The 19,430-nt window shown below is 39.7% G+C and overlaps 1 protein-coding gene across 11 annotated transcripts in view; it reads left to right on the top strand.

Moving 5' to 3' along the window:
* LRRFIP1 (LRR binding FLII interacting protein 1) overlaps positions 1–19,430 on the top strand; it is a 115,270-nt gene that overhangs the window by 72,923 nt on the left and 22,917 nt on the right. For 4 of the 11 annotated variants that reach the window (XM_075094107.1, XM_075094106.1, XM_075094096.1 and 1 more), the window contains exons 10-14: positions 2,443–2,523; positions 4,785–4,850; positions 8,445–8,522; positions 17,203–17,235; positions 18,042–18,167. In XM_075094107.1, coding sequence (XP_074950208.1) covers positions 2,443–2,523; positions 4,785–4,850; positions 8,445–8,522; positions 17,203–17,235; positions 18,042–18,167 — 384 coding nt within the window. The remainder of the gene's footprint in view (positions 1–2,442; positions 2,524–4,784; positions 4,851–8,444; positions 8,523–17,202; positions 17,236–18,041; positions 18,168–19,430) is intronic. The other 7 variants (XM_075094103.1, XM_075094100.1, XM_075094099.1 and 4 more) reach the window with 2 other exon arrangements.

Here is a 19,430-nt window from a genome sequence, read left to right as displayed (position 1 = left end):
GCCATGTGCCTAGGTAGTCCACGTGTGGATTACAAACTCCCTTGGTGGGAATGAAAGTAATTTTTTTTAAGCTCAGTTCAGTTTATTCAGGTTTCTTTTCAGTGAAAATCTTATTTTACAGGCATTCTGGAAGAATAAGGCAGGAAGGGATCAAAATTTTTGCAGTTGGATAATGATTTATCCTCAGTACGTACCTGTGGGTGTTGTCTTATCCACAGATCTGTTTGCCTGCAGTGACACAAGTCCAGTATCGAGAACAAACAAATTCCTTTGATTTACTGCAGATCTCCCTCATTTGTAAATGGAGTTAACGCCTATATAGTTTATAGTGATGATGCAAGGGTTAGTTAGGGCTTGTAAGAAAGCTGAGTAATTGCTGACTACTAAAAACAGAGTATCTTGGTTGTCTAGACCCTCGTAAGAAATGACCAGAGAAGCAGGCTGTTAGAGGCCGTAAAAGGAGACTTTGGAGTATAGCAAAGATCATAGAGGTGTGGAGCTCTTTCAGAGCAACCATGCCCACCAGTGTGCATACACTCATGGGAGAATAAGGAATCTTAAGAGTGCCTAGGAGGCTTTGAAAGTACTTTTGCAACTCCTGTATTGTTGCAGGGCTAGTTACAGGAGACTGAGCAAGCACAGAAGGCATTTCATGGGGGTGGGGATGTGGGGAGGCAGCATTTCCTCCCTCGCCCCTGCACGCTGGCTGCGTCAGCCTATGCTTGCTCCTAAGCATGTCTTCCCGGTGTGGCTTTATACTCTGCCCACTTGGCTCAGGGCTGCATCTGTCCCTGGTGTGGCAGAGTAACTATTTTATGACATTGTAGGTGTGCTTTTAGGCTGCTGTTTTTCTGAAAATGAGGAAAATAAAAAGTCTTCCTAGTATGCCTGTATTTTTCTTGATGCCTTTGGTTCTGTGAGGTGCATAATGTCTTATATATGGATTTCCAATCTGCGTTGAAAACAGACATTGATTTGCAAATTTGAATATCCCTGCATGTTAAAAACAGCTGTATATAACAACTTAAGTTGTTCACAATATGTTGTTGCATACTTCTAAAGCTTTGGGGAAGCCAAAATACTGAGTTCCACTCAGTTTTATAAATATCCTACTGCTGTCAGCCTTCCTGCACCCTCGCAAGCCCTACATGCCAGCTTTGTGTTGAAGGGTTTGAGCAGCGGAAATTCTCACGGATAATATGCAACCACAGAAAAGCTGAGCTGGCATCCCACACTCTAGTACAGGTGTCAGGGGAAATGAATGGAGATGCTGTATATCACGCTAGATAATTAAGGAAATATTTTTGAGGGTAAGGGTGATTTTAAGTCTATGGGAGTTGTCAGAGAGTCAGTCACTATTAGTACTTCTGGCATTTAACTTGGAGTTGAATTAATATCTCCCCAAGAATGGGGAGGCCAAATAGGTAGACTGAAAGTGCAAGGTTGGCTAGATGCTAGGTATGAGGCTGCATAAAAGAAGGTGTCTAATTTAGACAGTGTCACTTCTTACAGAAAAGTTTTCTTTGCTTTCAGTCTTGCCATGTCTGACAGTGGGCTGCTCACTTTTCCTGATGGGCACACCCAACAGTTTTGGTCCCTGACTTTGCTCTGTTTCCTGGCAGAGTTGTCCTGACACGTTCTCCTGCATTTCTTGTGGGTTTAGCTTATAGGGGATAAACTCCTCAAGAAATTCAGATGGAAGCTGACCGACTCTATGACCAGTATATTTTTCCAGTGCCTGATGGGTGACAGCAATCTACTCCATTGCATGTGCAGTCCTACCGCTGCAGACCAAGAAATAAATCCTGTAAAGCAGGAGCTTGGTTTTTTAGGTATGAAGCTGTGATGCAGCCATTTATTCTGAGTTTGAGCCTGGAAGCTAACATTTCCAGCATCTTGTGAAAGAGATGTCTGTTCTGTTTTACAGAAGCTGGAAGTATGTTGATAAATAAAGCTTCACTTAACTGGACTTAGGATGAAACTTAAGTGCATGAATGGCATATATGCTTTCATAATTGTGGTCTGTCTTCTTCCAAGTCCCATACAAACCATGTCCTTGCAGCAAACTGACATTTTGCATCATAGGAGCAAGAAGGGTGGAGAGAATGTGAGAGTTTGAAGTCTTTTCAGTGGAAAATAAACCAAATGGGTATTTTGTGCACAAGATGCTGTAGGGATAAAGGAAAGGTCTTTAGTTGATTTAAAAAAATATCTACCTTACAAATGGAAAGGGCAGACAATTTTCACACGTCCTCATATTGTCAGTGCAGTTTCCTTAATGCAGTTATTTTTTCCTTTTGCATCTGTGACCACTTTGACTCCTTTCTATTTGTAATCCCCTGATTTACTTTTTGCTTCTCATTTAAAGGAATTTAGAAAGTCCTTCAAGGTATGAAGCTGAGTTATCAAGGGTTGTTTTTTTTTTGTTTGTTATCAATGCAGGCTTCGTACTACTCTGATCTGGGTCTTCACAACAGTGGCTATGCTTGCACATCTCAACCTTCTTGCCAAAATGGAAACTGGGTCTGTTGCTCTCTGGCTCTGCCTGGTCTGGACTTGTTCTGACTTCATTTGGATAATACAACCTCTTGTACTTAGGAACAAATTTGGACCAATTGTCAAGCGTCTCTGTAGTTCTTTTTAGTAAAACTTAAAACCAAACCAGACCTTTTAAGATTGGAGTGAGTAATGGAAAGCTGTTTTAAAACAAGTACAATTAGTTTTCCTTTGCTGCTCCTCCCTTTCCTACAGTTATTTTGTTTGCTTTTGGCCTCAGTTGGTCTGGAAAAATAAGGGAAATGTTAATTAAGTTCTCTATTCTATTTGAGGAAACTCTCTGACCATGTCAGCCTAGCAAGCTTAAGCCTGGACAAAATGAAATTACAAGCAAACAATTCACAGACTGCTAGAAGGAAATTACTGAACTTTCAAAATCACCCAGGAGGTTGGATTGTCCTCTGCGCGTGGACGGAGCTCAATCAGTCTGGCGCTAGCAAAGCAGTGCTTGAGCAGTGGTCCGCAGCCTGTCCTGCCTGATGGGCAGCAGTACAAGGATGTTGCCTGGTGCTTTGTGGTGGCCAGCGGTGGGGGTACTGCAGATGAGCAGGCTGAATTGCAGCAGCATGTGGTCTGTAAGCTGTGGGCTGGGGACCACTGCTGGAGTATCTCTTGCACCTAATTATGCCAGATACAGTATGTGCTCTCTGAGCTTAATTGCTGCATCTTGTGGATGATGGTTACTAACAGTGAAGTCATTTATTTTGTGGTGCTCTGACTTAAGTATCCATAATTTTATCCTGAATTATTTGGGTTTTCTTTGTATTTTTGTTTAATAATAAAATACACAAATGATCTTCTAGCTGTGTGAAACAATGTTTTTCTTAAAAAGCTTTTGTATTTGTGTGTAACTTTTTCTGGCTTTGGTTAAAGCGAAGAGAAACGCCCTTTCTGGTTGCTATACACAAATGTGTGTGAGACAATAACAACTTAACAACCTAAAATTAAATTATGCTGTTTTGCTTTTGAATACTGTCGTGTCCTCCCTTCCTGTAGGAAATGTGCGTGTCTGCTTGGTGGTTTTAGTGTCTGGGAGCTGAGATCCAATGCTTTTGTGGTGTGGATGACTAATACTCTCTACACTGCGTTTCCTGCTGTTGTAGTTTAATAATCCTAATCTCTTATCAAGATGGTTAATTCTGCTGTAGGTGCCTTTTTTATGTTTCATTTTCTATGCATAAAAGTTTTGTGCTTGTCTTCCTCAGCCCTCCTTGCTATACAGTGATGCCCTGCCAGCCAGAAGTTACAGGGTTTGTTTGTACTAATGCTCTAAACACAAATACCGAAGGCACTCACCTCCAGCCACACATGTGTTGTCTCTTAGCTCTGTAGTTTCTGTTCGGTCCATTTATTTCACACTCTGGTGTCTGATCCATCTGAACGCACATGTGCAATGCTGTTTGTACAGACCTGGGTTTGCTGATCCTTCCTTTTATTCTCGTTGGAATTGTGCAACCACTGCTCATGGGGTTGTGATGCTGCTACAGGCGTCTCTCTGGATGGAGACGGCTGTCTTCATTTTGGTCTATTAGCTACAGCATGTGCAGGAGCAGGCCAGAGAGAGGCAACATCAATTCTTTCTGGTTGTTTAACGGCTAACAAGACTGTTCAAAAAAAATTTTTGTAGTCAGTTTCCTCTCTTCTTGTTTAACCTTTAAAATGAACTTCTCTCAGATTTTATTCCTGATGCTTAAAGGCAGAGTTCCCTGAGCGAGACATTTATATGCTAAACTGGAGCTGGAGTCTTAGAACATGCATCTTCCTCCTTTTTTATTAATTTGGCAAACTGGCTAGTAAGTCAAATTCACTGGGCATAAGTGTAGGGATTACTCCCACCCCCCACCCCTATTTTGCTGGCACCAGAAATGAAAGTTAAACAGAATTGAATGACAAGAATTGATGTAGCTGCTTTGTTGGAAGGCAACGTAAAACTGTTGAGTTGACGATTGGGAGAATGGTTAGAAATGCATGACTCTGTGATGGATGAGGTGGGTGGATGTCAGATTTTGCATGGGCCTTACAGCATTTCCAAGCTCACTGACTTCAGGTTGTCTTAGGTCTTCACTTGCATGTTGCTTGTTGTTGTGTACAGGAGATGTCCCTGTCCTTGCACATACTGCTCACTCCCCTATGTCCTTCGTGCTGCACCTTGTGAATGTGTAATGCTCCAGACTGAAATCAGGAACTGGGTCTGCCAGTCCTGTTCTGACTCTGTCTTTTAATTGTAGGCGTCTGTGTATGACGAGAGTGTTCACAGTGGGAGTCGTCGGTATAGTGCCTCTAGTTCTCGTGCTGTAAGATGTTTTCTGCATTTCCCTATTGTCTTGTCTCTGTCCTCCAGTAACCTGTGTGCACCAGAACACAGCCTTTTCTGGGCTGAGAAACATTTAAGATAGACCATGTAAGATTCATAGTCTGTTGCTGTAGGTGAAAGTACAAGCACCCTTTCCGTGAGCTTCCATGAAAAAATAAGCAGTGATTTATCTGCTGTTGTAATGCCAGGCCTCATGCAGACCAGCTCTGGCAGAGTCCAGCGCTAGACTTTTGCCTCCCCTGTGGCAAGAGGAATTCAGCTCTGCCTTCCACTTGGTTTGCAGATAAAACACCTTGGAAGGATGGTACATAAAGTCCTTTCCCTCACTGAGACTTAATTCTTCTTTTGAATACTGAGAATAAAACAGGGCTTTAAAATAAACAAACAAATAAAAAACACTTCCCCGTTAGCACTTATCTGCTAGCATGAGGTAAAGAATTGTTGTGAACGTATGGTTTGCTTGGTTTTGTTTCTTGGATTTGTATTCTGTAGCGATGTCTCAGGCAACTTGTGCCAATGTTTTCGAAATACACGCTCCTGTGAGTGGAGGGCTCTGTCATTTATGAGGGAAGATGATACGAAGAATGACAATATAAATTGTTTCCTTTCAAAAAAGAGAGGGTACAGGGCTCAGTTTACAGATTGGAAGGCACCTTCACCTCTTCTCAGGTGGGCCCTCTGTGTCATGGCAGGTGTTTGGGCCAGGCAGTAGCTGCTGTTGCATCTGCCTGGAAAAAAATAAACCAGTCTTTTTTGATGTTTACATTCTGTGCTGTGGCTAAGTGCTTATTCTGCCTTGGAATTCCTTTGCTGAGTATCAGAAAAACCCAACCAACCAACAAAACAAAACCCCTGACAAACAAACAAACAAAAAAACACTACCCAAGACCTGAACAGAAAAAATCCTCAAGACAAAGCATCATCGTTAATTTAATGTTAAAAGTTACAATTTTATTAGCTTGGAGAAGGAAACAAACTTTCAAGAATGCTTACTAAGTGCTTGTTTGTCTTTAAAGGGCTATGCCATCCCCTCACAGTCACACTGATTGACTAGTTGGGCTGTGCATCTTGCTGCTACTGACGTTAAGCTTCAGATTACTTTGTTTCACATTTGTGCCTTGTTTTCATTTGGCTGTCTTGGAAAATTCGATACTTACCTGTTTGGAGTGTTCTGGCAGCAGTAGTGAATTTGCCACTGAGGCTGCGCTGAGCTGTTTGTAGCCCTTTGTATGGGATGTCCTCCTTTGAGGGGAGTCTCTCAAAGGTCCAGATGATATATTTCTTCTCTTGGGAAAAATAATTTACAGTGGGCTCTGAGCCCAAAGGCTGTTTACAAGTCTTTCAATCACTGTTAATGGCTTCAGCAGGGAACACTGAATAAAATACTGGTGCTTGTTCCCCTTCCTCCATCCCATCCCACCCTGTGCCACAGGTATTTGGAAGCCTGTGTATGACCCAGCCATTCCAGTTTCTGTTGCATGGACACCCATATTAATGAGTGTGTTGAAGTATGAGGGATTTGTCTCAAAGGGAACGGCCTTGTCACAATTATCAAGTTATCTGTGGTTATTTTAGTGCTTCTGAACCTCGTAGCTCTTTCAAGATGTAGAGGGTGTGCCATTTGGGTAGCTCTCCCCAAAGAATGTTTTTAGATGATTGGAGGACAGGAGAATGCAGGGGATGAGGCTGAACAAGCGGGACTTGCTTCTGTATTCTGCCCTGCAATACACAGACAGCAACTATGGAATAAACAGGTCCCATGAAGCATTAATATGGAGCTCATCAGTAGTTATACTTTTTCCCTGTCATGCATTTCAAGTTTACTCTACATCCTTGTTATGTTAAACATAAAACACCAGTAAAGGTGCAAGGATTCTGTGCTGCTAGAGCTTGTTAACAAGGAAACAAAATCTAAATATTTAGTTCAGTGCTTTTAGTTTTTAATTTAGGAATTGAAGTCGCTGTGATTGAAAATAGTTATAACTGTGTGCAGTTCTAAATTTTGTGTATTCTCATCTCTGAAATGAAGCTCAGTAGTTCAGGTGCCAGTGTCACTTCACTGGAGGACACGGCTCGGTTACGTTCTGCCCTGCTTCAGGGTCTTGCCAAGGGCTGTGTACCCTGGAAGATAATGCTTAGTGGTTAGTAACTGAGCTTATGCTTGTACTGTAGCTGGAGTTATTTACAGCGTATCCTCTTATCATTTATTAGTATGGTAATCTTACTTTTCATTTAACGCTGTGCCGCTTTGTTAGTGTGACTAATGATGCTGAAACAGTCCTCCAATAGCTTGGTGGAGACCTGGCTGTTTGTAGCTGAGGAGTCCAGGGGATTGCTGTAGTGGCCAGGTAACTTCATAGAAGAAACTTTTTTTAAAAAAAAAAAAGTACATGCATCTCAAAAGTAGGATAATTCTGTAGATTTCAGTGGTTTTTGTTTCTGAGAAACAGTCTTAAGCATCGATAAAATAAACTCACAAAGGTCATCAGCAGTGTAGTCTGAGCTGCTGAGAAGAGCAGTTTCTCATGCTTGTTCCTGTCCCTGAACTGCCTCTGCCCTTACGTCGGTACAAGCTTTTGCATGTAAAATTTGACGGACTGCCATGCCTTTCTACAAAGGCTATAGTCACAGTTGCCTTGAGGTGGTAGCAATAGGAAAAATATCATGCCTGGTAAACCTCAAACGTTAATCTCTGTTCTGAGTGTATCACAACCTCCCTTTTATATATGCTTATGTATCTTTCTGTAAAGTTCATCTAAACACAAGATTGAATGTGAAGCTGCTACTCTGAAACCTGAAAATATTTTTTAATAGTAATTAAAAAAGGGGATAATTCTCAAATATATTTCCAGAACAAGTTTTATTTCTGTTTCCCTGATGCTTTAAACTTCCATTTCCCTGCTCTATTTCCACTGCGTTAAAACCTTTGGAAGTAAACCAGTGTAGATACATTCTTTGTCCTTGTCAGCAACAAGTCAGCCTTGTCTGTTCTGCATCACAGCTTAGATGTCTGCTTTTCAGAGGGACTGAAATACTTTCTTTGGCAGGAGATTAGGACTGCAGGTGCTGCAAAAGCAGGAGAAATCCTTAGTCTCTGAGGTGGTCTCAGTTTTTACTTTAATCACCATGTAGATGGATGTTTCTTGCTTTGGCCTGTGAAGCGTGGATTCCTTTAATATGTGCACGATGTTGGAAACATGGGAAGAAGGCTCACCAGAGAACCTCTCAGCTCTTGAAGAGTAGCAGGATTGAGCCTCTTGTATAGAGGCTGAGTTGTTTACTTGTGACTTGTATCCTAAGATACATAAATAACTCGTTAGTATTCTGTCATTCTAAGAATTGAATCAAAATTGTACTTGGTCTGTCAACTGGAATTACTGCTTGCCTTAATTTTTAAATGAACAGTTGGGGTGTCTTGTTCTTTGACTTTCACTGCTATTTCTTTGTCCAGCTGCATGTAACCATTTTTGTAACTAACTTCGGATGTAATGCTCTAAATTTTCTCTTGCTTCCCTTCCCAATTCTAATGCTTTTCTCTTTTCTCTGCTTGCTATTCTTGGTTTACCTGCGGCAGCCTTCTGAGTACAGCTGCTACCTTGGTTCAGGATCTCGGGCATCCTCAAGAGCCAGCTCTGCTCGGGCCAGTCCGGTGGTGAGCTCCTCTATTTTCCTTTGTTCTTCAACTGTTTAATTCTTCTGTTCTTCAAGGTCTCTTTTGTACAAAGGGGTCACTGTCCCTCGTGAGACAGTTTCTTATGGTATTAATTGGACCTTTTGGGCAGTGTTTAAGACAAAGAAGGGGTGAACCAGATGAGAAGTTACAAAACCAAAGTAATTTCTATGCATATGTTTTTACAATAGAAGTACTCTGTGGATTCATGTGGTAATGCTAAATTTTTTTCTAAGTTAGACATAAAACACATCGGCAAGGGTACTGTGAAAAAGACTGTGTTGTTGATGCTAGTGCCACATGTCCTTTGGTTATTAAAATCAGGAGACCATAAATCTTATGGCAGCATTCAAGTAGTTTAGTTTGTCTCCATTCAACAGTATTTTGGTGGTGTTTTGCTGCAGAGCTGCAGGGCTATCCAGAGATTTCAATCTTTTCTGTTCCGGATTTGAACATATTTGTCGGACTGTAGATTACCAGGCACTGCAGAGTTGTTGGCATGGTGAAGTGCTGGAAGGATTACGTGTACCTGGCGTGTCTAGCATCATGAATTCCCAAGTAGTCATGGCTGAACAAGGCTGAAATGCTGAAGGCTTGTCCAACCCCCGTGACTGCAGTAGATCAAGATAATGCTTTTCCCCCTGCTTTTTATAGATATAAAGTAATTGTCTTCTGTTTTTTCAGCGGCATATTAGTGCTTTCCCTTTGATTGTTCCATCTAGCTGTTTACAGCTCTGAATATCTTTCCTGATTAATTTCAGAGAAAGGCCTGATAGTGTGGTGACAGTAGTAGAGTGAAGTAACGTGTCTTTTAGAGGAAATGTGCAGCTTACAGTAAACTAGTCTGTAACCAAATTAATCTTCTGTTGAGAGTGAGTTTTGAAGTGTTGCACCCAGTTTTGGTAAGCTGGCTTTGCTTCATTTAAGCCTTCCTCCTAGTGAAGTTTTAATGTGCTAGCTCTTTTGGGACCCGTCACACATTACAGTATCACCCTCCTCATCACTTTGTATCTTGGTAGGTAAATTAATACACAATGTGCTTCTGTAGTCACCTGTTTGCCTTTGTTGCTTTGCTGAGTAATTGAAACTTAAATGCTGTAAATGTTGCCTTAAGGACTAAGTAAAAAGGAGTATCTTGGTAGTCAAAGTACCACCTCAGCGCGCAACATGGTACACTGTAATGTGAATGTTTGGAGTGTTTCCTCTTCAGTCAACATACATACAAAACAAGTCCTTATTGCAGACTATCTGATGACCCCAGTCGTGCTGGTTCCCCCTTCAAATGTAGCCTGCAACATGAAAGCCTGTGTGCTGTGGGGGTTTTCTCCTGTAGTTAGAACTGTGCAGTAAGTCTGCATCCCAGTGGTGAAAGATGCCTGAACTCCCCATGCAGGGTTACTTCTTGTCTTCAGGCAGGGGAATAGATGAGCCTTTTGATCAAGTGAACCCTCTCCTTCCAAGTGAGAAAGAGCTGAATAAACTGGCTGGAGCAAAAGAAAATGGAACTGATAGAATAGAGCTCTGCCTCTGAAGTGTTGGTGTTTCCTAAAGACAAGGGTACATCCACTTTGTAAAATTACAGTATTTTTTTTTTAAAAGGATTTTCATCAGATAAAGTATGGCAGTTGGTGGGCTATAAATAAATTGGTATTTTAATGAGTTCCTGAGTCTGAGCCCCTGAGCTATGCATTTTTGCAGTATATATCTTACATCAGTAATACTTCTTAAATAGCTTTGCAAATTGAATTTCAATTATCCCCAAAGCAAAAAATAATGAGAATAACCAGGGATTCCATTAAAGCTCTTCAAGTGTAAGAATTGGGTACCCATACATTGATGTTGGTTTCCATTATGTGGTTTTTGTATGCAGTCTGAGTCACTCGTGCAAGCTGCTTACGGTAATCACAAAATGCAGCTTGCTTCTCCTGGGAGCTACAGGGCATTTTCTTGTTTTTAATTCTCTGCTTACACTTCGGACTGTTTGTATGCAAGTGGCTGGAGATAGTTAGCTGTGTCAGCACTAATGCTGGAGAGGTGCTGAGCTGAATCTGCTCTGCAAGGAGACAACGGGCACTTTTTTATTATTATTAATTTTCTTTATTTAATTAGTGGTTTATTGCAGGCTGTGAAGAGCTTCCATTATTTCCGTGGCCTTGAAGCAGAGCTGAGAGTTAATGCTGTAGTGGGTCTAAAAGGCACCACTATAGGGGCTTTGCTTCTCCTAATGCAAGGTAGTACAAGCCTTGTTAATGGGGTGGTGTTGCTCTTAAAAAGTTCCAATTACTCCACGGGGTCAATGCAGCAGCACCTTGTGATTTCACACCCCACCCCCTACCCAGTCCCCCTGCCTTTTTTTCCTGTATTAAACAGACAACACCTTTTCATGTAACTCACAGTAAGGAATTGTTTGCCTTGCCTTTTACTGTCAGAGGATTCAAGGTCTTTTGATAACATTTCCAGTTGTGTACTTGATCTTGGCAGTAAAGGTGCCGAAATAGAGCCCTGTCTTCTCAGTGGACTTAGCACTGTATTGCTTCCGTTTCCAAAATGTCATCTGCTTGGACTTCCTAAAGGAAGAATCAAAATCTGCTTGGATGATGGTGATAACTTACAAGAGGAAAAAAGCGATTGTTTTTGTCTATATCAGGATTCTACATTAGAACTATTTTAATATGTTTTAATATTGCTAATCCCCAAAACCGAGTTGTTCCCTGCCTTAGTGTATCGAGCCATATGCTTTCTTGATTCTGCTTTATATATATTCTGGCATTTACATGTGTAAAGATTTGATTCCAAGTTTACTTTTTAAATGGCTGGTGGAAGAGGAAGGAAAGGGGGAGTATTCATTGGGTTGAAAAGCTGAGTTTCCAGCATGCATATGTCACTTGAGAGTGTGGTAGTTTACAAAATCTATGGACTGTAATCATGAGTACTTAACACTGAAGTTAAAATAATTTCTCTTATTATTACAGGCATTATTAGGCAGGAAACCAAAACTGAACTGTTCCCAAGCCTGAGAAATTATGTATTGAAAACAGAGAACGATTCCATTTAACTTTCTAAATTAAAGCATACACTATCTTGTTGCTGCAGCCCTTAAATATTTTCTCAGAATTTTGTTTCCCCCTTCTATCACTGTTCATTGCACAGTGAGCAAAAAGTGACAGTAGTTTTCCTGCTGCACACAGCTTTGCCAGCTTGTGTTCCCATTTGTGTTATCATGTTTGTGATGACACAGTCAAAGCCAGGAAGATACTTAAAAACACATGTGAATATTTATTTGTCTTTGTATTTTTAAAAATTCAATATATTTGCATGAAATTTGCTGTTTAATTATTTTTCTTTAATATTTTTCCATTATTCCCACTAGTAATTATTGTCATTTGTCCTTGCAGTTACTGCAGATATGCGAATGTGTCATTTAATATTAAAGCATTATACTCAATGTAAAGTACAGATCTTAAGACTACTGAGAGCAAACATCAGGCTGGTCTGCACAGATGGAGGTAAATCTTTTGCCAGAGCTAGTAGCATGTTTTGGCTGAGATGGGCTTTTTAATATGAATTGCTGGAATTTTTCTTTTTTTTTTAAATTAATAAACTACTAATTAGAAGCAATTCTTTATATATTTGAAGTAGACTTAGAGTGCAGTAGTACTTATCTGAAGACTTTCTGAGCAAAGGAAGGCAAAATAATAGGAGAAGGCATGTTGCTACCCTGAGAAACGTGATCTTTCATATTAACTCTCCCTTCTTGTGGATTTTCAGACGGGGTGCACAAGCAGTCAGCATGCAGCCTAGCCTGGCAGGCTGGTACCAACAGCAGTGTGACCAAACCAAGTGCAAGACTTAGAATGCAGGTGCCACTTAAGGAGTGCACAGTCCTCAGGTCATACATTAATGCACAATTGTGAATAGCTTTCTTCATTTGAAGCAGCTTACCATGCTTTCACAAGAAATAAGGACAGACTTAATTTTCATGGAAGCAGTTATCAGTGTGCTTAAGCTTCCCCTTCTGTCCTCTACACTTCCAGATTTACAGTAGGCTTGTATTGTAGCCTGGGCACTGACAGTCTTGGTGTGTTTTCAGCCCATCCAGAGTGAGGATTTGCTGCAGTGCTAACTTGCATTTCAGAGACCCATAAGTTTAAGCAATAACATTTGGCTTAACACTCATTCCTGAGTGAGGATACTTCTGACAAATCCACTTCAGACCTGATAAAATTAAGCAGTGGTTTTCCCCTGCCGACTTTAAAAGCCTTATTGTGAGTTGCTAGTGTTAAGGTGGCTCTCATTGGAAAAACACGCAGGAACCCTCTGTGTTACTGCCTGCCCCAGCCCAGCTGATCAAACTGTAAGATGGGGATTGTAGGAGGGGTTATATTGACTGCAGAACTTCTTGGTTTTTAATTCCAGTTTTTGTAGATACCATCCTGTGTTCAGCATTACCTATTGCAAGAATTTTTCTTTGGTGTGGGCCATATTTCAATTTCAAACTGTGCTCTACTACTTTAAGAGCAGGAAATTATCTTAATTTGTTGTCACCAAACAGAAAAAACACCCTGGCTTTTATGAGGAAGTTGATCTAAGTGCAAGGTCTTAGATGGAGCTGAGCAGTGACAGACACATGCTGAAGTTGTTCTCATATCTCAGTGTGGTACACAACACTACCCAACAGCAAGCATTTCAGATTTCCCCTCTTCTCTAGTCTTGTTCAGGTGTCTGGAAGCTGGAAATTGTGCCTTAGTCATGATTCTTCCTTTGATTTAAAGATCTCTTTGCTTGCAACTGGGGCATAATGCTTAACTGTCCCAGGGTCTCTGGTCTTTTCAGTAGGTGTTTGGAGTTGTCTTGTTGGATGCACTGTGATAGTGCTGCGGGGGCTCTAATTTTGGCCTGGACACTCACTGGTGGCAGCTTCAAGGGTTAACCTGCTAGTTGATTGCAGAGTAGAGAGAAATAGTTTTTGAAAATGTTTTTATTATCTATGAAAAATAGGCAATATATCCATATATAGACTTGTGGGGTGATTTTGCTCTTGTTAGGTTTCCAGCTGTGGTAAACCTCTGATATTGCAAACATTTTTGTAACATGGCTCTGGACTTATTCCGAAATGGCTGTCAGAAGAGGCTGAACTCTGATCCCATTATACTTATTTTGCAGAAAACCATCTATTCCTCTTGCCAAAACAAAGATGTGTGTGCTGGAGCTCCTTAGAAAATTACTTCCTTTTTCCTGTGGGGTTGGTTTTTTTTTTTTAATGCATTCAAGTACAAATTGCCTAAACTGTTGGTGAAGAGGAAGGTAACGTGTGATTAGAGGCAGACACGTGCTCTTGTGGAAATGAAAAATGGTATAATGTTCTGGAAACTAAAGATCTAGTATCATTAGGTGAATTCCGCTTTAGATCTCCTCATCTAGCAAGTATTCTGTTAGTCCTTCATGTTTTCATGTGGGGAAGTCCCAAAGCCAGTGTATTTGTATGAAGGACTGTGCTGAGTATAGTACTGTGAAGGTGGAGAGGTTGTTTTCAGTCTGTTTAATCATTACAGTATTCTTTATTGAACAGTAATAGGGAGGGTAAGTATTTTGGGCAAGAATTTTGTGCAACTTCAAATGAAAAATAAAAAACAAAACCCCACACTTTTTCCTGGCCTTTCTGATTTCTTACTGGATCAAATGCCAAACAGTTTGTCGGGGACTGGGTGAAGGCTGAAAACCTGGAGTTCCCTCTGGTGGCTGAGTCCTGTTAGAAAGCACGTTCTTTTTTTTTTTTTAATTAAAGGAGTGGTACTGTGAATACATTAATCTAAAGATGACCAGAATGAAAAGTCTAGGAAGTATTAATCTAAAATAGACTTCTGTCTTTCTACTCTTTGCCGCTTCTGGTGTATCACTACCACATAACCATAAAACTAAATGTTGCTCGTTTCAGACTGGCTTTTTGCTTAGGAAAGTGTTGCATAGTAGGACACATCTTTGTAATGAAATGATACTATGTTAGAATGAGGAACTGGCTTTTCTCAAAACAGATTAGATTTTTAAAAATTAGTATTGAACATATTGGTAGTGGTAATTACTGTGTTTGAGGAGAAAATGCTCTGAGTGTTCCATTCATGGCACCGAATGGATGTGTGTAAGAGGGTATCACTAGGGAAAAGGAAATCTCCTGTATTTTTTTTAAACCACCCCAATTTTAGAAGTTACTTAATAGTTTAATTGTTAAAGATTATGCTGCCTCAGAGAATTACTAAAGATTGTTTTGCAATAAATGTGCAGCTGAGCGCTCTGAGAAGAAATGCCCGCTGTATGCATATTTCTCATCACATTATCTTCTTCATTTCCCCCATTTTAAATGGAAGCTTTTATTTGACTCACATGATGCAGCCTTAAAACCATATCAAGATTTACTCCCTTTATCTTATTAAAAACAGGGTTTGCACATTTTTTCAGAAAACAGAGGACATTCTGCAAATGGCTTAAGGAAAATAATACTGTGAGTTGTGCTCTGAACCCAAAAGGTAGATTTCACAAAAGGTTGTATATACATTTTTGGAGATAGATTTGTGCATGTATGTGTGTATACACTAATCTTTGGTAACACACCAGTATTTACACTGCCACAACTGTCTTGATAAACAGCAACAGAGTGTTCGCTGGGCTAGAAGGCTGCCAGATCCACCACTTGGAGCTGTCTGGCGTGAAAATAATAGGCTGTTTGCAAAAGTCAGTCCATCTTGTTTATTGAGTCTGAACTGAAGTATGTGCCTTCATTAGCGACCTTTTCTTATTGCATCCAAATTCAGAGATTCCCCGTCCCCCCCTCCCCCTCTCCCAAGTGCTCTGTTTATTCAGTCTCTCTGCAAAGTTTATATCTAGTGCTTTAAGTCTGGCTTATTTTACTTTGAAGCCTAAATCTTAAATTTTCTTAATGCTAATCATAGGGCATTTATGATATCAGATGTGTTGTCTGTGTAAAAGGCTGATTTGTAACAGGTACCTCTTAGTTCTGGGATTATTTTTTTAATTGGGTACCCTGGGGAATATGAAAAATAACAAGTAGGATCATCCACACACTGCTCAGTGTAATTGAAAGGAAAAAAAACTATGCCAAATGTGAACTGATTGGAGAGATATGAATTTTTAAAGTTTATTTTCAGTTAAATGTATTAACTTAAGCTCAACTATTCCCTACCTTTCCCTGAAACAGATCTCTCCTGACTTTCCCTACACACCCCCCCCATTTGTTTAAAAAAAAATTATTCCCGTTGACTCAGGCTCTTGATCTGAGGAAGCCATTAATTTTATAAAGCCTTTTGGGAAAACACCTTGACTGTGTTGCTGACTGTTGCCAGAAGAAGTTGACATGTTCTGGACATTCTGCATTCTGATGAGCTTTTCCATTCACGCAGTCATTTTATGCTTATATCCGTTTTAGATGAAGATGCTTACAAAAAGACTCTGTTTGGAAATGCCCCACCCCCTCCAGCAAAGTAAATTATGACAAAAAAATTTAAATTTCTGCTTTTGAGAACTTGCATATTTGTTTGGTTTCAGAGCTGGAAAAAGTGATAAGATTGTTCCCATCAAGGAAAAAAAAAATCTGCCCAGATTGTGTTGGGAGTTCCTGACCTGTAACTTTCTTTTAAGCTTTTAAGTTGGTCTGTATGTGGTAATTTTCTGTACTCCTGAATGTACTCCTTACTTTGGCTCTGATTTGTTTCTTTTAGACTAGTTTTAGTGCAGCATCTCTCTTCTAAATCAGTAAATTCCAATGAGGTATTGAAACCATAAATGGGTTGTTTGTTTAGACTTTGAACTGGTCCCTGATATTTGACTTGAGGGTCAGTTTTTGTAGTCTCAGCCTTGCTTAGATCTTCACTTGAAGTCACAGTCACCTTTTGTCTTGATGGGAGAACACTTAGCAGGGGTTTTAAGCTTTACAGTTCTTTTTTCACTCTTTTTACCCGTTCTTGTTTTGGGAGTGGCACAGATAACAGTACAGTCCTGGTACTTTATTTTTTGGGATGGGGGAGGATGTGCTGGCAGGCTTCAGAGGTAGCCTTTTTTTAGTTAAGGTCCATAAAACTGTAACTTCAATAAGTTATCTTGGTCAGGAGATCTTTTGATCTTTCAATTAAAAACTTAACCGCTCTGTTTAAGTAAATTGCTACTTTGGGTTTATTTGAGGCATATTTCTAAACTGTTCTAAAATAAATAGGAGTAGGTGCCTATGTCAGCACAGCACTTGCATACAGCTGTTTTTATGTCCGGGGAAAGACATCTGAGGCTTTGGTGGTCTTTGTAAGTCTTTATATTCTTGCACTGCTAACTCATAGATTGAGTGCCGTCTTCATGTTTGAAGCATTGTGATGTAGAATATGGAGAAGAAAGTCTTATTTAATAGACGAAATAGTTTTTTATCAATAAGTATATTTCACTTAATTATGTACTGCTTAGAAATTTGAGGTGAATTGTCCAGCCTTGTGCCCTGAGGTGGCAGCCAGGACACCACTCTTCTGAGTGAGCTGGCTGCGTTTTGAGTGCATAGATATTGCTGATGAAAAGTCTTTTACAGGTTAAAAATTCCCTTTCTGATATCTTACTGCCTTCGCTTGTCCTTTATTATCTAATGATTCCTTCTAAATCTTTTGTTTTACAGATTGAGGAAAGGCCAGAAAAAGACTTTGAGAAGGTAAGAAGGATGATATGAATTATTCTGATAACAGTGATTTTTTCACATTCTTTTTGGTAGGTGGAACTCACAATGTGCGTACAGAAATAATAAAATCCATTGTGGGGCAAAAACTTGAATTGTTGGAGGCTTCTACTACTACATTTTTGAAGAAGAAATTTTCAGCTTGTGGTCATTCAGATGTTAAGTAGTTGACCTTTAACAGTAGTCGGCCGAAATTGCGTTAGGCTAAGCCACATGAATACTGTGTTTGTTTGTTAGATTTTAATTATGGTATTATGTAAAAATAAATAATAATTAAAAAAAGAGGAGGATACTGCAGTAGTTAGAAATAGGCTTAATGCAGAACCCTCAGTACAGTAGAACAGTTAATGTGGCTGCTGCTGCAGAGTAGATAAATACCCATGAAAGGAGGGGAGGTTGAGTGGTGGACAAAAGCATCCACAAAATGTATCATTACAAGTTTCAAAAATATCTGGCAAGATGGTACTAGCCCCTAAAGACTTTGTCTAATTAAGAATTAATAGCTAGAACTAAGTCATGCAAACTGCTGTTATGATAGTGTTTAAATACATCTGATCTGCCTTTTCTCATTAGAATCTGTTGTTAAGTCTCGGATCTTTTGATTTTTTTTCTTCCGAGAAAGTTACATTTTAATTAAACTTGCATAATCTAGAAGTGCAAGGGTTGCTGTAATGTGTATTTAAAAAATTAACAAAAAAACAACAATGACAAAAAAATACCCTACAAACCCACAATGTATCTAGAAAAAAATTATAACTTTTTTAAACTGTGTGTGATTGTAGGGAGCACGTACTGTTTCAAGTTTATCAGCAGCTACTTTAGCTTCTCTGGGTGGGACTTCTTCACGAAGAGGCAGTGGGGATACCTCAGTCTCAGCTGATACAGAGGCATCTATTAGAGAAATAAAGGTAAGAAAAACTTAAAACCAGCATAAATCATTAGGAATCTGTCTCTTATTTATATGTCTTTTGATAAGAATGTTTGTATGCCTTGCATTTGAGAAATGAATAAACTATAAGATTCCTTGAGAGTAGTGCTGGTGTTCCCGTTAATGACTATAGAAATTGGCAGTAAGAATTGGGATTGACAGGCTAGACAAACTAGGACTGTCCTTGCATTATTATTAAATAGGCAAATATTATCTAAAGGGTATTATTAAATATGCTTCATACTTCTTTCCAAAAAAGAAAGTGCCTTGTCTCCCCCTCTTGGCAGCTCTGACAAAATGAATTGTGTGCTGTAAAAGAAAAGTGAATAGCTTTATTATGGAGATGCTGCTGGGAAGCTGGTGTGTATTGCAGAAATATTTGGGTGAAGTCCTACAGCATGTGATAGAACAGACTGATCATAATTGACACATGTCATCCTAACCTAATGAATTAACAAGTGGAGTCAGTATAGTACACTAAGAGGATTGAAATAATGCAAGAAGCACTGCAATTACTGCATGCTAATTTGGGGAGGGGGGCTTATTTCATAATCTAATTTGTGATTCCATGAAGTTAGGAACATTTGAATGGCAAATAGCTATGCAATCCAGCATTTGTATCATTGAGTGCTAGTCTAGGTAGTCCACAGCTAAATTGTTTTGGGTCTTGGTCTGTTGTTTTTGTTTTTTTTAATCTGGTTTTTAATGCTCCATTCTGAAGACCATTTTAAAATGGGGAATTGTGAATTCTGTTAGCTTTCATACATACAAATTACAACTCTTCTAAAATTTCAGCCAGTTAAAACATCTGCAATTTGTATTAAGACCTCAGATATAAGCACATCTGTCCCAGTTTTAGCACTGTAAACCAGCTGAAAGATAGCCATTTGCTGGTGACCAAGGACAAAATAGGAGAGAGACTGTGAAATAGGACTTAATAATTAAATTTAGTGTGACAGTTTTCATACAGTCTTTCATACATCTTTAGTGTAGCCTGTATTTCAGGCTGGCTTTGACAGCCCTTATCCTTAATACCAGAGTTCCTCAAAGAGGGTGGTATCAGTGAAAGGGGTAGAGAAAAGGGCTGTGTGGCTGGAGAATGCAGTTGTTGGAGGTTTTGAAGCTGGGTCTGCGTCTTGTCCTTAATGTTGAAGATTTCATTTTTTCCAGTCAAGAAGAGCAGAATTAGCATAAACTTCTAACCAAGAAATTTCATTGTCCAGCAAGGCTTTAGGTTAGGATC

The sequence above is a fragment of the Phalacrocorax aristotelis genome, chromosome 5 (genome assembly GCF_949628215.1).
Source record: "Phalacrocorax aristotelis chromosome 5, bGulAri2.1, whole genome shotgun sequence".
Taxonomy (NCBI): domain Eukaryota; kingdom Metazoa; phylum Chordata; class Aves; order Suliformes; family Phalacrocoracidae; genus Phalacrocorax; species Phalacrocorax aristotelis.
Note: the sequence above shows the minus strand (reverse complement) of the source record. Positions and strands in the feature narration are given on the sequence as shown.